At 41.2% G+C, this 25476-nt stretch overlaps 1 protein-coding gene across 3 annotated transcripts in view; it reads right to left on the reverse strand.

Moving 5' to 3' along the window:
* Positions 1 to 25476, reverse strand: part of FAM171A1 (family with sequence similarity 171 member A1) — a 116764-nt gene that overhangs the window by 39685 nt on the left and 51603 nt on the right. For all 3 annotated transcript variants that reach the window (XM_081297634.1, XM_081297633.1, XM_081297635.1), the window contains exons 2-3: positions 10546 to 10773; positions 3054 to 3146 (exon numbers count right to left, since the gene is read on the reverse strand). In XM_081297634.1, the coding sequence (XP_081153760.1) occupies positions 3054 to 3146; positions 10546 to 10773 (321 nt within the window). The remainder of the gene's footprint in view (positions 1 to 3053; positions 3147 to 10545; positions 10774 to 25476) is intronic.

Raw genomic sequence — 25476 nt, forward strand, 5'->3', positions numbered from 1 at the left:
TGGATGTTTGCAGGCATGTACAGAATCCTACCTAGTTTGATGAGAGAACTGTTTTATTGATGAATCAGGACAGACTTTATGGAAATATCACACAGTATCTATCACAGAAGGAAGAAAGCAGATCGTCATTTTATTTTCATAGAAAAACTCTCATTACTGTGAGTTTATTCTCTATCTTATTTGGTTGTCACCATTTTAAAGTCGAAACCCCAGCTGCAGCGTTGAGAGTTTGCCTGGGGAGAACAATGTGTCCATTCCCCTTCTCTTCCCGTCGCCATCTCTCCCCGAGTAGCCTTCATTCTCTTGAAGCTTTTCCTCTAGTGTCACATCAAACAATGCAGCATCATCTCACACAACACGCGCTCCGTGTGAAGCTTCACAAATGATCCGCCATCATACTCCCCAATCCTTTTCCTAGGCTTGTCTGACACATCAGACCCTCCAAGCAACACGCTCGAGTAAACGGGCTTACAGCACTTCACATTTCTGAGCAGGCAAGAATTTATTCTTTCCCTTTTCTAAACCCACTGAAAAAATAATAAATGCAACCACATAGGACCAGCTTGAGAATAAAAACAATATATCTTTCATAAATTCAGTGATATGTTGGTTTTGGAGATCGGAAGTGCTTTCCTTCCAACTTGCAAGCTATCCATTATTATTATAATACTGCCCAGGCCAAGGAATAGTACAAGTAAATGTTATTAAACTTATGAAATAGGGTAAGTTAAAAAAATTAACAAAACGTCGGTAATTTTAAGAAGCTGGTATGGAAATGAGATTACAAAAGGAAGAAATGGTTCTCAGTTAATTTCTGGTTAGCAACAGGAGAGAGAGATACAATAGACTGAATAAATTAATTGCTAACAAAAACTACCTAAATGACTTACCTTCTTGGGTTTACTTATCTGATCATACGACTTGCTTCGGAGAGAAAGAACTATTCAAGTGCTATGTGTGTGTGTGTGTGTGTGTACGCATGTGTGTGAGTGTGCATTCTGCTTTAGCATTCACAACCAAGAAAAATATTGACCATGGAATAAGCCGTCTATATAAGGAGGTTCAAAAAAGCAGTTGGCTTTTGACTGTCTTTTTGTATTTATTTACTCCAACAGTGAATTACTCACTGGGTACCTGTCACAAGGCAGGCACAGGGCCAGGCCCTGGAGGTACCAAGATGGTGAAACACAGTTGTTGCCCTTTGGGTTTTAAATTTAGTTGAGGAGTGTGCCACCAAGCCTGGCAGACAAGGAGGAGTTGTTAAAGGACCCAGAGCCCCTGGCTGGTGGGTTATTTATAAGGATCTGAGGAACAAAAAGGGATAGCGGGGCTTGTGGGCACCTGAGGACAGGACCCATTGGGTATTGAAAGTGCAGGAGTTGTCCCAGCTGGCCCTAGCTGAGGACAGCTCTGGGATGACCAGGAAGGAGTGTTGTGTGGGATTCCCTCTCACTCCAATGCAATTAACAAGACTCCACTAACCCCAGCTCTGCCTCCTTCTGACCTGCTTCCAAATGGCCTCCTCTTCCTACTCATCTTTTCTGTTATCTTCTAACTGGCTCACAGGCAAGGGCACAGACCCAGCCTGCACCTCAGAACCATTAAGCTGCAATTCCTACCTCTCCTGGAGTCTTAATTCAGTCTGAGAAAAAGGAAGAGAGGCCAGAGCTGCTGACTTCAGCCAGTTCCCAAGCCCTGGCCACTCTATGGAATGGCTACCCCTATGCTGGGTGTCTGCTCCAGATCCAGACACCATGGCCTGGAGGGATGGAGTCACATGATCCAAAGCCCTTGGCAGATGAGGTTGCAAAGCACGACAGTTGGCACAACTCTCCTCTCCAGTGGAGATACCTGGAGTATGGGACATTTAAGCTACCCTTAATGTCCAGGGAGGGTCTGAAGACAGGATAGAAGGTGAGGTGGGATGTTCTACCCATAAAATAGGAAAAGAAACTCAGGCTGGAACAGAACACATGAGGGAGAAGAACACTTAGAAGGGAGGTTGAGTCCAGATCCTAGAGACCTGTGGGTCCTCAGGAAGGAGACTGTTTTTATTCTTTAGTAAAGAGGGGTCAGGGAGAGAGAGACTCAAGGCACGAAGTCTAGTTGATTCTTCTTTATTTCAGCTCCAATCATGCTGCAAAGACTGCAGACCAGCATGCTAGCTGGGGGCAACTGCAGAGACGCACCAGGACCTGAGGAAGCACCTGGGAATGACAGTGCAAATGGCAGTACAGGCAGAGAGGTAGTGACTGGCAGTGACTTGGGTTGGGGGTCAGGTTCACTATAACTGCATTTGACTCATGGAAATGTGAGAAGGGGAGAAAAAGTCACACACAACCCTACATGGGGAGAGGATGACTGCTTACAGACTACAATTGACAGGAACTCTGCAATCGCTCATGAAACCCCTCAGAGTCTTGAGAGGAGATACTTGAGGCTGGCAGGTGACAGTGAAGAGGTGACAAGGAGGTCAGAGAGCCATGATGCAATACAGTGTGGCCATGACTCTGGATCATACAGATTTAAGCACTGATCACAAATATCTCACTAAGGACAGATGGAAAGGGAAGAAACGACATGTTTTCTCCTGTAGGGAACTGGTGTCAAAGATGGCGCTAGAGGAAAAAAGAAGAGGCTAACAATGACTCTGTGGGGCCTACAAGGAACAAGGGAGAGGAGAAAGCAATACTCGGACACTTATTAGCCTTTGAGATTGACCAGGCCCCTAGGAAATGCAGCCAGGTGTGCCCTGGACTGTGACCCAGACAAAATTAACAATCTCTCCTTTGGAGAGGAGAGAAGATGGAGGACATTCCTCTTTTTCCCTTCACACACTAAAAGGATGGGTCTGACAGAAATAAGATTATATTCAACTGGTAGTTTAACCAAAATTTAGATGTGTTGTGACCTCACCGGGACAAAACACGTTATGTCTCAGTTGTGGATAAATTCATTTCTGTGACCATCCAAAAATATGTGGGGTCCCTCATGAGATTTGAGTAGTCGGCCCCAAAGTTACTCTTGCTTCCCTTTTTAAATATTAAACCTACCTTGGAATCCTGATACTATTTGGACAACATCTTCATAGACCATTAGAGTAGCAGATCGTTCTGGAAGCAGGCCAAGGCTTAGCGAAGAAAATACTGCAGGAACAAAGATGGACACGAGTTTATTCTGACATTCAAATACAAAGGCCCACTCTAGTTTTCTAGGTACTCTGCATTCTTTTAATTTTCTGATGTCAAATCCATCGATAATATTGATTTTTCAAGATGATTAGTAAAAGCCCTTCAAAATACCACAAGAGTATTACAATCTCTTATATACAAATTGTTTGCCCTATAATAGTCAAAAGAGAAATCTGGTTAAAAGTTTTTAGTAAATTAACAGCCTCATTGTACTAAGAATATATTAAAAGCTTAATGCATACACTATATAAGCACAGAATACATGTTAGACATTAATATTAAGAAAAAAATTTTAAATATGTATTTAGATCATGTGTGCTTCATGGTAAAAGAATATTTGCCCCTATCCTGGAATCTTATAACATGATAGAACTTATGCCATTTAAAAATTACTGCTTAAGTACCTGGACATCCAACAACAAATTTCATGAAGCTTATACATGAGTAGAATGTACAGATATAAGAAAAAACATACATTATAGAATAATGATAATCATTAACATTCCCAAGCCCTTATAACAGGCAGATATTATTCTAAGTCCTTTGGTTTTGGCCATTTGTCTACTAAATATTGAAACACCTCTCTCAAGTGTTATTCGCTATTACTAACATGTCCATTTTACAGGTAATGGAATAGGTTTAAAGGTGAGGAAATAACAGGTCCTTCTTTACTTAGATGATAACTGTAAGGAGCCAGGCTTTGAACTCTGGAGGTCAAACTCTGGAAACAACCAGGTAAATGTTTGTCTACTGATGAACAGAAAAACTAAAGTGTGTTATAATCACACAAAACAGGAAGTAGTACGGACATGCCAGGAACTTTTGGATTGGTCACTGTGGGGAGTTTTTTATGGGGAACGTGGTGGTTTAAGTCACAGAAATTGGGGTGATCTCAGGCCCTTTGTTCAAAACACACTGCCTGTTGCCTTTTTGGTACTGGTAGGGCAAGTATAGGTGAGGCTGAGCTTTGTGAAGTGTTTTTGTTTGCATGTTTGTTTTTGGTGCTAGGGATGGAACCCAGGGGCCCAGGCTCTGGTTACGCGAGTGCTGTGTCATTGAGCCATGTCCCTAGCCCAGCATCCTTAAATTTTTAATGAATTCCAAATACGTTTATTGAGCCTTTCCTACATCAGACATGTTTCAGGAGCTGGAATCCAGTGGCGACCTGATCGCTTGGCCCCGTGCAGACGTTACATGAAGGCTTGGTGGCATAAAGCAGGGAGCGAGAGGGGTTTCAAAGGAAGCCCCTTTGGTTTAGTGTTTGTGCTTTGAGTTTTGTGTCCTCTGACAGTTCCATCTGGACTCTTCCCTACAACATTGGGCAGTGGCACTTGGGAACGGGGAGGCAGCCATAGCAGAGGGAGTGGTGAGCTGGAGAACTGCTTTGGGGGGCAAGGGGACACCCCTGGCGTGGACATCGGCATAGGTGGGTATGGGTACACCTTTGTCCCCCATGTCCAGCACTCCACTAGGGAGCAGTGCAAGGTCAGGGTGACTCACCAGGACTCTGCAGGTGCAAAAGGGAGTGTCACAAACATGGCCAGGCACAAAGGGCCACACACTGATTCCATTTATATGCCATATCCAGAAAGGCAAATCCAAGAGACAGAAGGCAAATGAGTGGTTGCCAGGTGCTGGAAGGGGTGGGGGAACAGCAAGTCAGGGGATGGGATTCCAGGTGGGGGTGGAAAAGGCTGGAACCAGGGGCCACGTGGTGGCTGCACAATTGGTGCATTTTATGGCACATGAATTCCATCTTGAACATAAAAATGAACAGAAAAGTTAAAGAAAAGAGAATTTACCTCAGAGGTTCAAAGTTCAGACATGGTTGGGGAGGAAGAATGAGAAGAAACTGCTATAGCAAAGGGTTTTAGGAGCTCCTGCCTCTGCTTGCCTGCCTGGCCATGGGTGGTTCCGTTAGCAGGAGGAGCCCTAACATGGTAAAATCCTAGTTATGTAACCTCTAACACTAACCCTGTTGTCTAATGGCACAGGGCACCTAGTGGCCAGGAAGAAAGGACAGGACCCCTGTGGAGGGTATGTCTGTGGGAAATAGTTCATCTCCAAATGCTGCAGTGCCACACTCTGTCTCTCCACGTGCTGCTGGGTCCCAGAGCTCGCCCAGAGCCTTAAAGCATTTTCTAGGCCCGGAACACTCTGACTGGCGTGGGGGTCCCTGAGCTCTGAACTACCCGTGGGCATCCTTCAAGAGTTACGTGACCAACCACTGCAGTGTGTTTTGAAAACTTTTCTCCCCTAAACATGGTACATGGGGCAGCTGCTCTGGCAAACTGTTCTCAAAAGAGGAAAAACATGATTTCTTATAATGAGCCTGCTGAACCTGCTGAGTGTGGCAGGGGCTTCCTGGAGCAGGAGGCCAGGGACTGGGCACCCAAACCCACTGAGCACCCAGGGTGGGAAGTGGCAGAGAGGCCCCAGGAGTTTCAAGTAGATGGTACTTCTACCCATCTCAGACCGATGCCCAGAGGTCCTCTTCACATCAAGTAGATTTTTTTTTCATGGTGCTGGGGATAGAACTCAGGGACTTATGTACATGTTACGCAAGTGCTCTACCACTGAGCCATGCCCCCAACCAGACCCTCCACCCACCTTTTTAAAGTTAGATCTTGATTATTTGGTGCTGGGGATAGAACCCAGGGCCTTGTGCAGGCCAACTGAGCTATATCCCCAGCCCCACAGACCCTTGGTTTTTGATAAGTTGAGAGAAAGGAACATCTAACTCCACCTGGAAGAGGCAGGAAGAACAGAAAACAGTCCAGGTGGGTTTTACAAGACAAAAGACAAGCTTGCCAAGTGAGGGATGGTAAACGAAGAGCAGCTTGGACAAACACAGAGAGGCCAGACTCTTTTAGTGAATGACAACTGCCCAGGGCAGCCAAACCACGAGGCAGGTCAGGGAGCAGTGGCCAGGGGGAAGGTTCTGCACGTCATCTTTACTCCCATCTGCTGCCACCCAAGGATTTTAGGCTGGCATATAATATAAGCAGACACTTGCATTTTAAGATGCAGTGCTCAGTGGCATAGTGGGTGGTTTTGGGAGGGGGTGCAGATTAACCTGGCCAGAGGCTGCTGCAACAGCCCTGGATCACTGTAATAGCTCTGGGCTGAAGCAAGGGCTGTTGAGAAGGAAACAATTCAGATGCAGAGTGACAGTCTTTAGTGGATGGACTAGATTTTTATGTAGTTAATTTTGTGCTTTCCTGTTTGCCAAAAGTGAAGAAGAAGACTGCTCTCTCTATGCTAGGCTCTCCAATCCCCAATCTATACCCGCTTCTATGAAAGGGAAAAAAAAATTCAACACAACCTCTAGGAAACTATTGTTAAGGATGTAAAAAGAAATTCACTCCAAGATCTCATAAGGAGGCTCATGCAAACTAAAACACTGTGCGCACACACAGTATAGAAAACATTTGTTAGTTTTGATTTTTTCATATTAATTTTAGAAGAGGCTCCCGGCTCTTTTCTCTTCCTTGCCCAATTACCTGAAATACCAAAAGTATTAAGATATACCTACAAAAGAAAAAAAGTGACAAAAGCAATAATCTACTCTGCTTTTTACAAGAGGCCCATATAAATTTTGGTTGCTTCCTGTCTCATTTCAGTTAAGAGTATCTTTATTATGTTGAAAAGCCAAGCAGAATAAAATAATCAAAGACCAGGGGAGGTACTTGGAAATTATCCAGTTTAATCAATTTCATTTTAGAACTGAGAAACACAGGCTCAGAAACTCTTGATAGGCCCAAGCTATGTGGGGCCGGCTAGGGGTGGGCAGGCTTGGTATTGGGTATCTTCATGCCTCATCCAAAATTCTTCCAATTAAACTACTCTATTGCCATTATTTGACTCATTTAAGGAAATGGACATTATGGAAATGGTTTCTTTTTCTCAAAGGATCATTATGTTAACATAGTCAAAATTAATAAAATTGGAGCACAGTCGATCTTCATTATTCATGGATTCCATCTCTGCAAATGTGCCTACTTGCTAAAATTTACTTGTCACTTCAAAATCAATGCTCTTGGTGTTTTACATGCCTATGGAAAGAGTAGCCAAAGATGTGTTTCCTGATGCACATATTTCCAGTGGAGACACCGGACACTCTGCATTTTGTTTCAGCTCTCACCTCTAAGTGTTCTTTTCTCCATTTATTTAGCTGCTAAGCTTTTCACATTTTTTTTCCACTTTCTGTTGGTGATTTCACTACTGAAAATGGCCCCTAAGCTTAATACTGAAGTGCTGTCTGGGTTCCCTAGTGAGAGAAGGCTGGGATATGCTTTATGGAGAAAATATGCATGATAGAAAAGCTTGCTTTAGCTACAGTGCTGTGGGCCATGAGCATGAGTTAACCAGCCAACAACAAATATTAAATAAGGTATTTTTAAACAGAAATGCAAATACAACATTGTGAGCACAGAGGCTCCAGGAACAAACTTACCCTGTGCTTCCCTCAAAGCACTGGTTCGGTATTTGCTACTCCATCTTTGAGGCAACTTTATAGACTGTAACTTCCACAAATAATGCCAGTTGTCTGTACTTCGTGTGGCTGTTCACCTAACACAGGCAGATACTGTTTAAATTTTCCCTAGATTATTTCCAGTGACTTCACAGTATAGAAAATAATGAAGTCAACTGTGTTTCTTTGTTGTGAGATGGAACCCAATAAATGCGTCCTTTCCTCTTTTACAGGCTCTCAGGGTTCTATCCCAGGCCCATAGTCCTCCATTATTTGGTGCACCTCATAGTTTTGACTCTCATTTGACATTTCTGATATTCTCCAACTAAACTTCTAGCCCAGACTCTCTCTAGGAACCCCAGTATATTTAAAACTGAAGGCTGGTTATGCTCACTTGGTATCCCAGAGGCAATTTAACCAAATATATATTACACTAAACCTTATCATCAGCCACCAGTCCAACACCTGTCCCTCTCCTCCTGTCTCCCTGATCTCCTTTAGGGTCTCCATCCACCTCTACTTGCACCTGGAGCTTGGGGGAACCTGGTGTGGTCTTTGAAGCCTATTGCCTCCCCTTGCAGGCTCTGTCCAGTTTCACCAGCCAGAAATCTGAGGTTCAACTCTAATTTTTTCTATTTGCTCTTCTACCTTACCTCTTTCTCATCCATTCTCCAAGGACTTTCAAGAATGCTGCCTGTTCAGTATTTCTCAGGTCTGTCCCTTTTTCTCTTAAAATTTTCCTACATGATCCCCTTCAATTGTATTAACATCAAATCCACTTTCCATAACTCATGGGGTAGGGATCTCAAACCTTAGTGAACATTTTTTATACATGAAGTATCTGGTGGTGGCAGTGATAAGGCTGCTTGTAAAAATACAGATTCCCAAGACAGCCTCCCACACTGAATGGCTGAGTCCTGTCTCTCTGTTTCTACCAACATCTTTTGATGCTGGTATCTATTAACCTCAAGGCTCGGTATCCCTACGGTCTCCTCCAGGAAACCCTGTTCATTCCCCCCAGCACTGGTTAAACCTCTTCCCCTGGCATCCCATATGAGTGTCTGTATATAAATTTATCTGAGTACTGACCCTGCATGATGGTTGGCTTTGATTGTCAACTTGACTGGATTAAGGGATGCCAAGACAGGTAGAAAGCATTAATTATTTTCAATCATTGCATTATTTATTCTAAAAGCTTCTATAGACACTGAGCACATATATCCTCTTCTGTTAAAGGAAAATGCAGGTGGTTTGGCATTTGGTTACAATAATTAGACTCAGTCATCTTGGCCAGTGAGTAGATGATCTGAGAAAGATCTGCTTTAGTGTGTGTGTGCGTGTGTGTGCGCGCGCGTGTGTGTGCACGTGTGTGTGTGTGTGTGTGTGTGTGTGTGTGTGTGTGTGTGGTGGGATGGAGGTGGGGGGGTCCCAGATAGAACTAAAAGGTGGAGGAAAGACAAATTCTTGCTCACTCTCCTCTGGAGGTGGGATGCCCTTCTTCAGCTGCTCTTGGAGGTCAGAACTCCAGGTTCTCTGGCTTTTAGGTTTTGGGACTCATACCAGTGGCCCCTGGGCTCTTGGGCCTTTATCTCAGACTGAGACTTACACCACTGGAGTCCTTGATTCTGGGGCCTTTGGACTTGGACTGAGCCATTTTACAGGATTCCCTGATTCTCCAGCTTGAAATGACTTATTGGGGGACTTCTTAGCCTCCATCAGCAGGTGAAGCAATTTCTCTAGTAAGTTCCCTTTTCCCCATGTCTCTAGATAACTTATCAGTTCTGTTTCTCTGGAAAATCCTGATTAAAAACACCCTTGTGATGGAAATTATTTCTATGGCTGACTTCATAACCAAACTTGAAACTATCTAGGCCAAATTCCAGATCTGGTGCCCAGGGCAGTGTCTGGTATATAGTAGGTACTTGATAAAAGTAAATTGAAATACAAAAAATTTTACAAATTTGAGTAGACACTGGGGCTTTATAAAGCAGAGAAAGCTCTTCTAGGTGTGGCCACACATCCTCAAGGCAGCTGGGTCCCTGCAAGGAGTTTGTCTTGCTATGCTGCAGGACAGAGCTGAACACTGACATGGGTAATTTTCCCAGGACTGCCCTTAATGCTACGCACTTACTGACCACCTATTGTGCTGGATGCTATAGGGTAGTTTACCTGTGGTGACTAATTTTTAGTCAGAACTACTCCACAAGGTCTTAGCTTCAATTTACAGAACTGGCAAAAGGAAGCTAGAGGGCTCCTCTGCAGAAAGGGGACCAGAGCCCAATCAGTCGGTTTCTAAAGCCTGTGCTGTTGTGACTCTCAGCCCCAGCTTTGACACTCACCAGTCTTGGTGTCAACATACAGTATGGTCGGGGTACCAGGTGGAGTCTGAGGTCAGGGGACAGAGGGGCCCAGTAGCTGCCACTCCCCACCTACCCTATCTTGAGCTGAAGCTGTGTAAGGCATCATCCTTACTCCTGGCAGTGGACACACCATTCTGTGTGACCAACAGGAAACGGGTAAGACTTTTGGACATCCTTGCACTGGGCCCCTGATGTGACAGCCGAGGAAGGAGGCCCCAGAAGCTGAAGAGGACATTGTGCGCTAAAGCCCAGTTACACACCTAGTCCTACTAGTTGTCATGGTGCAAAGTGAAGTGGTGGGGAGATGATTCCACTGTGTGTATGTGACATGGCAGCCAGCTTCACACATTGACCCCATTTTCCCCCCACCTAAGGGGGCCCCAAAAGGTCGGCAGAAAATCAACACACAGGTTTTACTGACTGTCTGACTTAACACCTTCAAAACCGTTTCTGTTCTGACTCCAGCATCATTCGCCAATACCATGAAGTCGGTTTTAGACAAAGATTAAGAACACCTTACCAGGTAATCGGATTGGCTTCCACGGGGCAGAGTTTGGCACATAGGCATGCTTTGTGGCGGTGACGATTAACTGACTGCCCAACTTGTACTGGAACTTGACAAAAGCGACACCATCTGTCCCTGATGTGCCAGAAGCAATGGAGACCTGGTTGGCAAAGATCTCAATAAGCGCATCTGCGATGGGCTGGTGGGTACTGGCGTCGCTGACGTGCACCTTGAGTGTGACTTCTAGAAACAGAAGAAGCAAAGAGAACAGCTGTTGTGAATCAAGAAACAGCAATAGCAATTCTTCCATACCTGAGATAAGAGCTGGAAGGCGGGCCACGCTAAGACAATCTAGGTCAATTGTGGTCATTGTGACTGGGGATGTCTTCTTCTTAGAGGTCCCCCTTTTACTTTAAATAATTTCCTACTTTCTTCAAAGCCACTGCCTGTCATCCACAGCTTTCTGTACTCCTTCCTGTTTACTCCAACAGATAATTGGGAGTCAGGTTCTATCCACTCAACACGCTGGACAACAAACACAATAGTCTTACATTCTTTCCAGCATTGCTGGCAAATAGCCCCAAAGGGCTCTGGCCACTACAGAAGGGAAATACATGGTTGGTGCAGGACAAAATCAACAATGTGAAAATCGGGTACATTATATGCTTATTTGGTTCTCCAATTTTATCCATGTATCTTCATGCAGACTTGCAGGAGGTATACCACACATAGTTTCTCACTGAACTTGGTCTTCCATATCTCCAAATAGTATGCTAAATTACAACATAAACTCATTTTCATAATATTCATCTGGCAAAAATCCTCTCAAAGAGGGCAAGTGGGAAGAGCTCTGTAGGGCTTCATTGATGATTTATGTAATTTTATGTAAATGTAACATTTACTAACAATTGGGATTAGGTTTCAGATCTCCTTTTAATGTTTGCCGAGAAGGCAAAACCCACAAAGATTTGCAAAAAAAGGATTCATGAATAAACAGAGAAAGAGGGAGCTCACTCTAATCAGTCTAAGATTTTACCACTTGAATTTCTTCTAATATAGAGAGCCTAGCTTATATTCTGTAATTATATACTTTGGAAGCAATTACTTAGCACATTCTTTTGGTGAGATAGAACAGGGGAAAATGTCAAAATGGTTGGGTAATTCTTACAGACCACTGGGGTATAATTTTAATAAGAGTAACATTGAGACTATCCATTCAATAGCAAACAAAATTACTACTACTGAGAGACAACCAGAGGAGAAACCTGACCAGGAGAGGCACTACTGGCTAATAGTAGTCTCCCTTTGCAGATAAAAAGAAGAGCCTATAAATGGACCCAAACCTAAGCATGCATTAAGATGTACCATGATTCTTTGTGGTCAGCGAGAGTTGTAGGACGCTGTTACTACACTGAAATGGGGACATCATTCTTTCACTCCTTATCAGTTACCAAGTCCTGCTGATTTTGATTCCAAAATACACATCTCGAAACAGCTCTTCTATATCCACACTAACATTACTCTATTTCAGTCCCTCACCATCTTTCATCCAGACTGCTGCTCAATCTTTCTAACAAAAATTGCCCCTATCTTCAGACCTGGTCCTTAAAGTTCCACTGAAGTCAGAGGGAGCTAGCTAAAATACTGAGCTGACCTTGAACTCTTTTTAGTTGTCCCCCTCCCATCACCTGTAGCAGGAGTGAGGAACTACAGCCAAACCCTCAAGCCAAATGTGGCCCATGTCTTGTTTTTGAATGGTCCATAAGGTAAAAAATGGTTTTTACACTGTTAAATGACTTAAAAAAAATCAAAAGAATAATATTTTGTATCACAAGAAAAGGATCTTGAATTTGAATTTCAATGTCCATGAAGTTTTTTTATTTGTTCTTTTTAGTTATACATGACAGTAGAGTCTATTCTGCTATATTTACACAAGCATGGAATATATCTTATTCTAATTAGGATCCCAGTCTTGTGGATGTACATTTTCCCATAAAGTTTTATTGGAACATAACCTAAGTGTCCCTGTTTCATCTATTTCTTTTATATATATATTTTAATTGTAGTTGGACACAACACCTTTATTTTTATTTGTTTATTTATTTTTTATGTGGTGCTTGAGGATCGAACCCTGCACCTTGCAAATGCTAGGCGCGCGCTCTCCCGCTGGGCCATAACCCCAGCCCTCATTTATTTCTTATTAACTATTTTTTAAGTAGGTACCACCAAGATACTTTTGAAAAGCATTAATCGATTCAGATAACTAATGAACTGTACTTAGAAAATATTTACTGATCAACTATTGTAAGCTTAGCATGATACTAGGTGCTGTGGGAGATTTAAAAAAGAAACAAAGAAAATGATATATGGATCCATTTTTTTGAGTTTACAGTTTTTGGTGGGAGAAAGAAAGACCATATGGGTACCAGAAAAGGAAAAGGATGAAACAAAGTGAAACAATGTGAAAAAGAAGAGGCTAATGAGATCTGGGATTAGTGTGCAAAATCAAGAGGAAAGAACAAAGATTTAGAAGTATCCACTGAGATGGGGTGACAGTCCAGAGATTTACAGAAGGATGTGGCAGGACCATGCTCCAATGGTATGGACGTGGCTTTCTGAGAAGGAGCTGTACACATACTAACCCTGATTATGGGTTACAGGGTTCGGTGGGGAATGCTTCCTGGAAGACATGACAAGTGAGGCCGTGACCAGAAGGATGGGGGACACAGCAGACAAGTCTTGTGGACAACTGGGCATCTTTTCAAATAGACTTCTCCCATTTGAGGATGTTCCTATGAGTTCCAGAAACCCATGTTCCCAGCCTTCTTAGTAGCTAAGATAGAGAAGGAATGGATTTTGGCTGTGCTAGTCTGATGACTTTGTGCTAGATTCTGATTTGGAAGACAAGAAGCAAGCGGTTTTTCTGACCAAAGTGATCTTGGACTAGGTATCTGATTTGCCGACAGAAAAAGTGCCACGTGAACAGTCCCTCCATATGGCTCTGGAACTGTTCTGGCTTCTAGCCCTGTCCTCCCTCAGATTCTTTGAGCCACCTAAAAGCGTTAATGAACGCCTTTCTCCTTACACCAGCTAATGTGGGTAGTGCTGTTTGCTCTTCGCGGTTCTAGCGCCATCCTGGCATGATTTCACAAGGCTGAGGATCATGTTCTTCAAACTGCACCTGCCAGCTCTCCTCGGGCCCCAGCCTTCATTCTTGGTCAACACTCCTCATGGACTCTTCCCTGCATGCCTGCTCACTATAGGTGTGCCTGCCGAGGGTGGTGCTCAGGCCTTTTCCTGCTACACAGATACTCAGTGAATTATTTCATGATCAGAAATTCACTCATCGCCTCTAGAGTGGTCTTGAAATTTCATCAGTCAGTGGCAGAGCCAAGAAGGAAGCAGCAAGCACTCAGGAATTCTTCCTCTAGCATGATTCAGAGCTCCTTGGCTCTTGGCAATTGCAAGGAGTTTGGCTCTGTGGGTACAAACTAGTCCATTTTAAGTAGTACAAAGAGCATCTGCTTTGTGGGTAGAAAACTAAACATTATCTTTTAGTCCAGTATTATCTTTTAGTCATTTCCTTTTTAACTGCCACAGATTTAGAACTAAATGCAACAAGACTGTTTCAAATTGTTGGCTTAGGAGAAGGGACCTCTAAGTAGCAAGTAAAGAACAAACATAATTGCAGGGACAAGAGGACGGAATTATGATACACAGAAGACTCCCTCCGTCAGGGTTTGACAAAACTGCCTGACGACATGGAAAGGCCATGAATAAAGGAGGCCTGGTTTTTCCTCCCCCTCTTCATCTTCAAATAATGCTGAATACCTTTCGTGACTTTTAATGTCAGAATGCATTCATTTTATAACTTCTCATCCAAACTCCAGAACAAATACCCTCTGTCTCTCTTAAAATCACGTGCTAACATGGAATATTCCAGAACATAAAACCCTTTGCGATTTTTACTGGGAACAGAGCTGAAAGTACAACATTCACCTGCTTTTTGAGTACCCTATACTTCTCAATTCTCACATCTATTCTAACAAACTCTGACTTTTATCTCAGAAGGGAAGGCAAGATGTCTGTGGACTTGAGTTGTTGGTTTTTGTTTTTGTTTTTTGTTTGTTTGTTTATTTGTTCCGTGAAGTTTTTAGCTCCCTCTGAGTGTTTTGTGTTCCCTTTTATATTTCCTCAAATTGGTCTTTATTGTGGGATTTTAATTTTTCCTTTCCTTTGGTTTTACAGCAACCCACCTTCATGGGGAACCCAGGATTTTCTGGGTTGGTCATAAGGTCCTGACAGAGAGTTTATTTCCCTCAGGCAGAGCAAGGAGGTCTCTGATATTAAGTTGCCTGGAGCTTTGGGGGATGCCTGATATCAGGGCAGTGGCTGGAAAGGAAGTCAGTATACTTAGCCTCCAGCACAATCATTAGCTATATTTAACCCCAATTTAAGGGAACTACAATGGCTTTTCATCTCTTAAATGAAACAATAAAAGATCACTTGATCACTTAAAAACATTTTCAAAACGAGAGGCTGTTTTATAAAATGTTACAGACCTTTGCTCTAAGAGATTCTCTCCATGTTTGTAGACGTTTACAACAGCAGAATGTGCATGGAATTCCCATGTCTTCAGCGACTAAAGCCCAATTCTAAGATGGTAACCTGTGAAGGGGCAGCTTTCTATCCACTTTTTATTTTTTATTTCTCTTACAAACATACAAGGTTGGTTCTACTTTGTCATCACATAAAATTGGGATGCACATTGTTTCACTAGAGCACTTCCGGAATTAATTTTCTCCAGTCTCATGTAGTACATATGCTTTATGCTGTTCAATTTTATTTTTAAAGTTGAAATTTAAAATTTTTCAAACATTTGTGAATCGTATTCTCCAAGCAAATTTCATGTTTTTTTATCCTATAAATTATTTGCCATATAACATTATAAGGCAGGTCATGTTATATGCTTATTATATCAATGTATTATTTACTAGTATATAATGTGTAACATAGCTAAAAAAAAAAACTGCTACAACATGTACACCCTAGGACTCCTTTATAGTCAATTCCTAGCACCACAAAAGCATCCTTACAGGTGTTTAATATTCTTCTTCTTTTTTGTGTGTATGTGTGTGTGTGTGGAACTGGGTGCTCTACCATTAAGCTACATCACCAATCCTTTTAATCCTTTTATTTTGAGACAGGGTCTTGCTAAGTTGCCCTGGCTAGGCTTGAACTTGCAATCTTCCTGCATTAGCCTCCCAAGTCGCTGAGATTATAGGTCTGTGTCACTATACCCAGAGTGTATTTAATTCTAAAAGCAAGATGATCTTCTGCAAAGATGAAGACTCCTGTTCTGTCATCCAGAAGAGAAAGGACAAGTCAGAATCACCTCAGAGGGATATATTTGCTGGGCACAGGAACTCTCCTAGCTCCCTGGTTACCCCTGTACAGCTGTCTTCCATGTAGACACCTTTGCTTTTGATTCCATGAGCTGCCCTAAACTTCTCTATTGATCTGGTGTCACAACGTTCCTTACCAAATCCCCATCACTGCTAAGGTTTCCTTTTCAATGTGTTTCCTAATTTTCAGAGAAGGACTGCAATCTCTGAAACACCCATTTGATTTTCTACTCACTTGAAAATCCTGTGGGAGCTGACTTTGCTGCAGCAGCCTCCAGGAACAAGAGAGCTGTTTTGTGCCTTTGGGTATTCTCCCATCTCTGGCAGCTGACTTGCACTCCCAGCCTGGTGAAAAGCCATGTGGCAGACTCAACAGTTACAGCTTCAGCCGGGAAGAGAGAACTATGCAGGCAGCCAATAGCCTGCTACTGACATGTGCTTAGAATCTTTTTTCACCATCATAGTCTTCACAGGCTGTGCAACAACATACTGTCACCTCAACCTCCTCCTCTGTCCCTCTGGTGCTAAAATTCTGTCTTGGCAGGGACACAAGGATACCTTGGAGTAATCATTTAGTGAGCGAGCAGATCCCTCCCCTCCCATGAGAAATTTGTAAGAGAATAAAACTGATGATCATCCCATGAACACTTTCTAACTAATATCACCAAGTTACCAAGAATGTCGAAACACACAATAAACTTTCATAGAAGCAATTAATCATCATCATCATCACACACATACACAGTTTTTTTTTTTCAAGAGATGGGGCACCTGCTTTTCTCATTTTAAACACTGTATAATGGAAAGAGAAAATATGAACTTTCTGGCAAAGGATCCTGTTAGAACTATCCAGTCACTGAAACCAGTTCAACAGCAGAAGTTCAAACTCTATTGTTGTACTTGCCACAAAATGAGGTTTTCTGGGGCTGGTTCCATATGCATGTTATGCTATAAAAGCAAATATAAAGTAGCTACATTCTTGCAACCAGTCAAAGGGTTATTTAGGTAAACATCCTGGGATAATGTGAAAACTGTGGCTGGACTTACTAAGATTTAACTGTACAAGTTAAGTATATACAAGTTACATATACAACCAAGTGTTCACAAGCAAAATTAATGACAGAATGTTCCTACGATCTCATCTAATAAATATATACTGGACAACAGGCTAAACTGACATAATCCTAATCTTCTATATGTGGTATCTGAAATCACTTAGACATAGCTGTAAAGCACTATACTAAAATATAATTACTTACCTTGGTGGGAACTTTTAAAATAAAAGAATGTGACTGTTCAAAATGAATAAGAATTGAAGCAGTTACCGAAAGCCAAAATGATGCTAAATATAGCTAAAAGCATTTTAAAAACCGCGGTTTCAACTTTTATAAATTTCTCCAATAAAAGTGAATACATATCCATAAACCAAAGAATTCCTCATTCTTGTCAGATATGGTAAAATACATAATGACAATAACATGGACATGTAAATACAGTAAATGTGTTTGCTAAGCTTTACATGGTACCCTGTGCTACTGAACAAGAGAATTTTGACAGTGCAACATGGTGGCAACTAGAGTATTTATAAGAAAATCACTACAAGAAATCACTTTAAAAGGCTCCTGTCTTGCTGATATTTAAAATGTTCACAATGGCACAAAGTCCCATTATGAGGATTTGGAAGAATCTAGGAACTGCTATGTTAATGGACAATATTAAGCATGTCTATACAATTAGCATGCACACCTTAGCCAAGCTTCAAATGTCTGCCAGAAGATGCTAGTGGAATGGTTGCCAAGGCAACCTGCTGGGGGAAAATTACATTTGTCTGTGTGTGTTTCCAGATCTACCTATATCTGCCGATATGCATTTATAACTTTTTTTTTTTGGTTTAGGACTAGGACAAGAGCAAAATTACATAGTATTTATTTTGAATAAGGAAGCCTTGAGATTTGTTGATGAAAATGATGATGATTATTATTGAACCTAGTGCCTCACATGTGTGAGGCAAGTGCTCTACCATTGAGCCTCAGCCCCAGCCCCAGCCCCCTGACTCATTATTTTTAAAATTTAAAAAAAAAAAAAGAAGAAGAGGGGCAAAGAAGGCAAGCTGGAGAGGCTGCTGGAAGGCCATGAATGGCCCAAGTGTGTGAAGCTCCACAGCACTTGAAATATTATGAAAGCAAGATAAAGACCCTCAGAGCAACTGAAGTTTAGTCAATGCAATGATTAGATTACACATATGTACTCAGCCTTTCAAAGAAATGGAATTATTTAACAAGCTACAGTGAACCTATTATTAAAATGTTCTTTTCTGTTTTAGATGAAGCTGAGCTATTTTAGGGCACTTCAGGGTCCATCTATGAACATTACTGACAACTGGGAGAGCTTTATGGCCACATAGGATGTCCCTGGATCCCAGGCTCCTGATTTAGTCAGTTGTATGTCTTCAATAAAGTTCACCACCTCCTTGAGCTACCATTTCTTCATCAATAAAACAGGAACCATTTCCCTTGAAAAGATTGTAGGATTAATATGATGCTGTTTATAAGGTATCCATTTGTGTGTTCTTGATCTTATCTACTTGCAAGCATTCCACTGATTTTACTTGTTGAAACAAAATCTCACACTCTTAACATCATCACCACCCCCAAAAGCTTCTCAATGAAAGAAAATGGAAAAGGGAGAAACAGTATACCTTGGCACTGGCTTGGGACCCTGACATTCTGTGTCTGAATGTCTGCTACTGATAGCCGAATGCTGTGAAGCAGCTTTCTTATCATAAGAAATGGGGGTTCTGCCCCTGCCCATAATAACCTCCTAGAGGTACAGTGAGGTCATACAACATACTTCTCAGTGGTGCAGAACACAGTGAGGGCTTAGTAACTGTTAGCCTATTTATTTATGCTGGGGATTGAACCCGGGGCCTCAGGCATGCCAGGTAAGCACTCTACCACTGAGCTCCATCTCCAACCCATTAGCTATTTAAAAATAGTTAGCTCATTATTTCCAAACATGCAACTCTTAAATGAGGATGACCAAGTTTATCTATAGAAAGATTACAAAAGACCTTCTGAACAAGTTCATGGATGGAATTAACCATACTTGGCTGCCGTTTGTGAAATTCTTATTTCTCTCTTTTATTGATCAAAGACAGCACTGGAGAAACAGCAGAGGCCATTGTTCGGAGAATTCTCCGTGAGTCCCCAGTACTTCTGCATACCTTGGGACCAAAGTAACTTATGACTGCCCTAATGTTCTGCACTATCTTTTCAAGGATGTTTATTTAGTGAATAGCCACAGAAGAGAGAACTAGTATCTCCCTGTACAGCAAAGGACAGGCATGCTTCCTGCACATTAGAAGAGATTTGGGATCCCACTGCTCAGGGTTTCTCTCCTATACCACTGTGTGCGGTTATCACATGGCTCTCTTTGTGTTGTCCTTATAGGAATTAGGGCTCAGGGAACTGATACAAGAAGGTTGGATACTTTGGCTGCTACTACTGCTGTTGTGAGTAATAAATGGCCTTTATTTCTGACCCAGGAGTACCATGTCTTCTACTAGCATCTATAAAACTGTGCCAGGCTGATGTATTAGCTTCCAAGAATGGGAGAATCTCAGGCTCCAACCAGTTCTTATCAGTCACTTTAGGAACCCAAGGAATTCCAGGAATTAGGAAGGCAGAGCAGGAAAGAGGTGGGCTAGGGGTCTAGGAGGAGGGGTTGGGGAGCCAGGGGAAAAACTGACAAGATAGTTCCAAGTTTGTGAATGTCTTTTGGTTTTATTTATTTATGTGTTTTTTTAGGGGGCGGGTACCGGGGATTGTACTTAGGGGCACTAAACCACTGAGCTACATCCCCAGCCCTATTTTGTATTTTTATTTAGAGACAGGGTCTCACTGAGTTGCTTAGTGCCTCATGTTGCTGAGGCTAGCTTTGAACTCTGGATCCTCAGGTCTCAGCCTCCTGAGCTGCTGGGATTACAGGCATGTACCACAAAGGCTGGCATATCTTTTGGTTTACGAAGGTTCTTTTCACCTGTGGATTTTCACATTCTTAAATAAACTTCTGTCAAGGATGGTCAAAGTTGTCCTTTTCTCTTGGCAAATTCTAACCACTTACATTCCTCAAGCCATACTTACTCCTACCTACCAGTCACTCTGCTTCACTAGCTGAACATGTTGTTCTAGAATGTTCCATATGGGTCCAGCCTTATCCAAAGGACAAGAGGGAAAAGGAGAATCTGAGGATTTTTATTCCCAGCATTTGTGTGTGTTTTGTTTGTTTTTAAGCACTGATCATTTTAGTTTCCTTTAAAGTCCTGAGTTGCAAAGCCACATTTGGGTCATCACAAGCAGTAATTAGGAGCAGAATTAAAATGACATGCTAATTAGGGTGCCAGTTGCTATTCATTTCAGATATTCATTGTACATTTGTTTAGTTAAGTACCATTTCTGCTTTATATATTTGTTTGAATAAATTCTGTATTAATGGAACAGCACTGTCAGCTATACTCACACCAATAAGTTATAAAACCTTAAAATGTCCTTATTAACACCAATATTTATGAAATCCAATTTATTGGAGTTTTCTAAGAAATGCAAAACTTTTCACAATACTCCTGAAATTTCCTGCTTCATCTGGTGGGTGTGGTATTTGACTATTATGAACAGCAAAGTACTGTTTCTAATTATTCTTTTTTCCATAATGAATATCAACACACAATAATTTTCACATAGTTTAAGTTTATAGAATGGTTCTTACTTTGTGCCAAATGGATTAACCTTTCACTTTTACCCTTTACAGCCCACGTCCTGGCGGCAGTATCAACAAGGAGTTTTAATTTTCTTCTCTTGCTTTGAAAAACAAAGAGTTCTACACACCCTTTCATGGCCACCTCAATTACTAATTCGACCACATAAAACAGAGATTTATTTTTCCAAGTGGCAGCACAGAAGGTCTGCCATATTTTGTCTAATACTGGGAAATCAATGCTATTTTTAGTTCTCCTTTACAAAGGCATCATTAAATGTTACCTGTCAAATGGGCCAAAGATGTATATTCTACACTTAATAAACATTTGGCTCAGACCAAGAACTCCAAAGTTATGAAAGTTGCAGGGCCAATAAGTAAGTCCCCAAGAGAATCCATTAGCCAAAGGATTTAGGAATACAAGCGTAGGCAGGATAGTCCACATATGCAAGAGGTTAAAGTGAAGCCCAAGGTGGCTGGCTACAGACCAGCTCTCCATAAGCAGGAGCTACAGAGAGAGTCACCCACTTCAAGACACTGAGGTCAGTTCCTGGGCTGACCATGCACTTTCCCACTGGCACATAAACCAAAGAAATTGGAATGGGGAAGAAGTTGTGGGAAGAGTCAAAAGCTTCCTCCCCATAGGAAAGAAACAGTGGGCCCTTGGCTGTGCTATGACTCAACCCATCATTTCACAGATAAGGCACTCAAGTCTCATGCAAGGTTGCACAGCAGTTTATAAAGGAAGTGGGGCTGTAAGGGTGAGTAGGTGTCTAATGAGGTCTCTTTATTCTATATTTTTGATGCTTTGACATCTTGGAGCTTTGCAAACCGTGGAAGAACTGCCCCTCCCAATAATTTTCAAGGTAGCATGGTTTTCATATGCAACCAACAAATCCAGAACCCACACCCCTAACCACCTCCTTTGGGAGTCCTTACATTCCAGGTCACTATTCCTCTGCCCTTATTATCCCAGGGCCAGAAAACAGACAACTGGGAGCTATGACCCAGAGATGATGAAATTATTCAAACTAGCCAATCCTAAATCTTCCTAGGCTGCTTACATGCTTTGTGTATTCCTTCCTGAAATGCATACACATGCATGTATGCGATATCTCTCCCTCCCTCCCTCCCTCTCTCTCTCTCTCTCTAGAGTCTTGCTCTCATTGTCCCTATTTGTTCTGCCTTCTGTTGGACCCTGGTGCTTCCCTGAAGGGTAAAGACTTCCCCTTCCTCCTGGTAACTGTAACAAATCTCATATTCACCATCATATCAGTGGCAGTTTATCTTCTGATCTGTCAGCCTGCCCTTACCTGAATAATAATAAAATCTCTCTCTTTTTTTTTTTTTTTTTAATAGGAGACTCAAGATTTTCTGGACTGTGGCCACACCATTACAGAGTGCTGACACAGAACTGATGATATTTACACTTGCTGCAAGGAAGAACTTTCTAGAAGTTTAGGCTACAATGAAAAAACAAATTTGAGATCACAGAAAATATTTAGGCAGTGAAAGGAGAAAATGTCCTGTCATGAAAGCATAATTGGCACGAGACCTAAGGAATCTGATTTCTGTACCAGGGAAGCCACTGAGAAAATTCAGACTGAATAGCAGAGGACCACTAAAGATTTTTGAGCAGGGAGAGAAGTGATTAATCATACAGCAATATATAGATTACTATAGAGGGAGACTCCACGATAAAGGGATAGTTCAGAGATGGCTGTTGAAGGTGCACGTCCATGAAGTGGGGGATGGAAGGAGAAAGAGGAAGCATAAAATGGACTTTCTGCCCCCTCTCAATACAGGGGAGAAGCCTGGGCAGTGGCTCTTAGTGAAAGTGCATCTAAATTACCACCAGGGAAGCATCCAACAGCATGATCATTAAGATGTAGAATTACTCAAGACAAACCGAGCAAAATCCACATGTATTTCTTGCCAGGGCTGGACCCTGGCTTAAAAGCATATTTATCAGAACAACTTGATTCACAAAATTTTACGTTATGAATGTCAAATACAGGTGTTTTACTGAGTCTATGATAAGAATGGTATTTTTGGTTCTTCTTTCAAAATGTCACATTAAAATATTAAAACTGTGCAGAGGAAAATTGTCAAAGTCATCTGATCATCATTATCAGCTAATTTGGAGTCATTTATTTAGCTTTTTTTAGGATTAGATGCTCTCTTCAAGTTGACTGGCAAGATCATCAGATTCAGGGTGAAGATTCTCAAGGATGACCCAAAAGATAAACCAGGCCAGAGCAGTACACTGCATCTCAAACCCAGAGGACCAGTGATTACTTCTGAATTCCAGTTCTTCTACTCCATTAGATTACATCCACCTTCTCATCCAAACTGAACTCAGCAAACATCCATCAAGGCTAATACTCCTGCTGGATGAAGCTTTCTAGAGCAAGAATGCCATCATGCCACAGGCCCTTTCAAAACACTCAGTAACTCTGGAGTAAGCCTCAGGACCCTCTTCAGGGCTTTGGGCCATTACATTTTGTGGATGCGGAAATTAACAGAGTACTGGCTAAATGACCTCATTTCCTGATTCCACGTGCTTGCCCAGGAGTAACATCCCTCTTCAATCTACCCTGAAGAGTACACACACTTTGAATTGTTTTTCAGGAAATTCTGAATCAGCACAAACCCTACAACTTTCCTCTTGCTTGTATGGTGGTGTTGGATGCCATGTATGTGGGCCATATGGGGGCTGAACCTATGACCCTGGTCTAACACACACAGGTTCTCACCAGCAGAACTGGTGGGCTGTACACAGGATTAAAGAGGGAAGATTTTGACCTTTTTTTTTTTTTTTTTTTTTGGTCCTGGGGATTGAGCTGCATCCCCAGCCTTTTTTTATTTTGAGACAGGGTCTGACAAAGTTGCCTAGGTGGGCCTTGAACCTGTGATCCTTCTGCCTCCAGAGTCACTGGGATTACACAGTTGCAACACTGTGCCCAGCTAATGATTTCATCTTAAAGCAAGAAGGGTCTTGAAGAAGAATCTCATATTCACCACCATAAAAATGTGAAATATTCTTTCCACATTGTGATGTTTCCTTTTTAAACAACTAATAAATATTTAGTGCTTACTTAGGAACAAAGAGACAATGTGGGGAAATGGAGACTTTTTACTCTTTATTATTAGAAAATACTACACATTTTTGTCACTCTCAAGCTGTCCATATCCACATATTAGTCTTTCAAAATCAGTGACTGTCATTTGCACAATCCACATGCAATACTTCATGTTCTACTTACAAGCACACAATGAATATGCAGGGTTTACCTAGGAGGGCCATGAACTGGAATGCCAGGAAGCAGAAACTGCTACCTATTATGAACATCAACAGATGCTAGGGGAGAGTCTCCAGAGAAAGTCTTGTAAATAGACAAACATCTGCTAACATTTAATTTTCAAAAGTAGAACATTTTTGGAGATATGGAATACTTCGACATGTTATCTTGACAAAGTCTATTCTGATCAATGTTTCTATACATAACTGCTATCTTTCAACTTTAAGAAAACAAATATAATCTTAACAAGAGTAGCTATTGCTTGCTGCAAACCTGGTTCTACTTTATACTCAGAGCATTTCTTATTATTATGTAATTTCTTATTACTATGTAATGTATGAGCAATAAATTAGTGGTCATACATAATTAAACATGAATAAAATACAAATTAGGAGCAAGCAGAAATCAAGTTTGTCTTATTTTTTAATACACATATTAACTGAAATAACTAGTAAGTTTAACATTCATTCACAATTTAAAGACTACCTCAAAAAAAACACAGTTCTCTTAGTCCTAAGAATCCTTAGGTTCAAAGTGACATATTCAACAGTCACTTTGTGAATTTGTGAATTTTCAAAGAAAACAAAATATTCAGAAGTGAAGAGCCCAATCCTGTTAAATTCTAAAGCCTTGCTTTAGGGCTTGAAGGGAGCATACATTTTCTATGCCTCTCCTTTCTGCAATGTGAAACAAATTATTCATGAAAAAAACACAGGTAAAGCATTGCTAATATTTTAATGTAGGTAACTTTCAGTGATCATTAAATTATTTTTTTTCTTAATACTCAGGTAAATCATCAATTAGAAGGAAAGAAGAAGAGACAGGTTTAATGTTTTGCTTACAGTCTAATTTTCTCAAGTCTCTGTGTCACAAGACCAGTCAGGCCTGACAGCAGAAGAGAACTGGGCTTACCTAGCCAATGACACTTGATGGTTAAATTTTCTTTCTGTACTTGAAAGACCAAATATGTAAACGAATGACGAGTTTCCAGTTTCTGTTGCTATGTCTAAGGGTGTGGACTGAGGGAAAGCAATTGGTGAGGGAGGAATTTGTTGGGTAAGAAGAAAATAAAATTGATTTAAAAAAATAACATATATACTGTACCTTATAGAAACTAGTATTAAACTGAAAAGTAGTAATTTATTATTTGTTTCAAGTTCCCATTAGCATATTAGGAAAAGGATGAATATTGCTAATATTTATATTATAGAACCTTAGCTTAAGGGCTCAATAAAAATCCACTAAATAAATAAATAAGCAAATTTTCAGAAATGAAATATGATGTGAATTTTTTTAGCTATAAAGGAACTGAAAATCTTTATTTATTCATATAGGTTAAATAACATATCTAAAAATATAACAAGATATTTTTATTTTTTTTAGTTTTATTGATTGTATTTTTTTTAATCCACAATAGCGGAATGCATTACAATTCTTATTACACATATAGAGTACAATTTTTCATATCTTTGTATATAGAGTATGAA

Source organism: Spermophilus citellus, assembly GCF_964194105.1.
Source record: "Spermophilus citellus genome assembly, chromosome: 6".
In the NCBI taxonomy this organism is placed as follows: domain Eukaryota; kingdom Metazoa; phylum Chordata; class Mammalia; order Rodentia; family Sciuridae; genus Spermophilus; species Spermophilus citellus.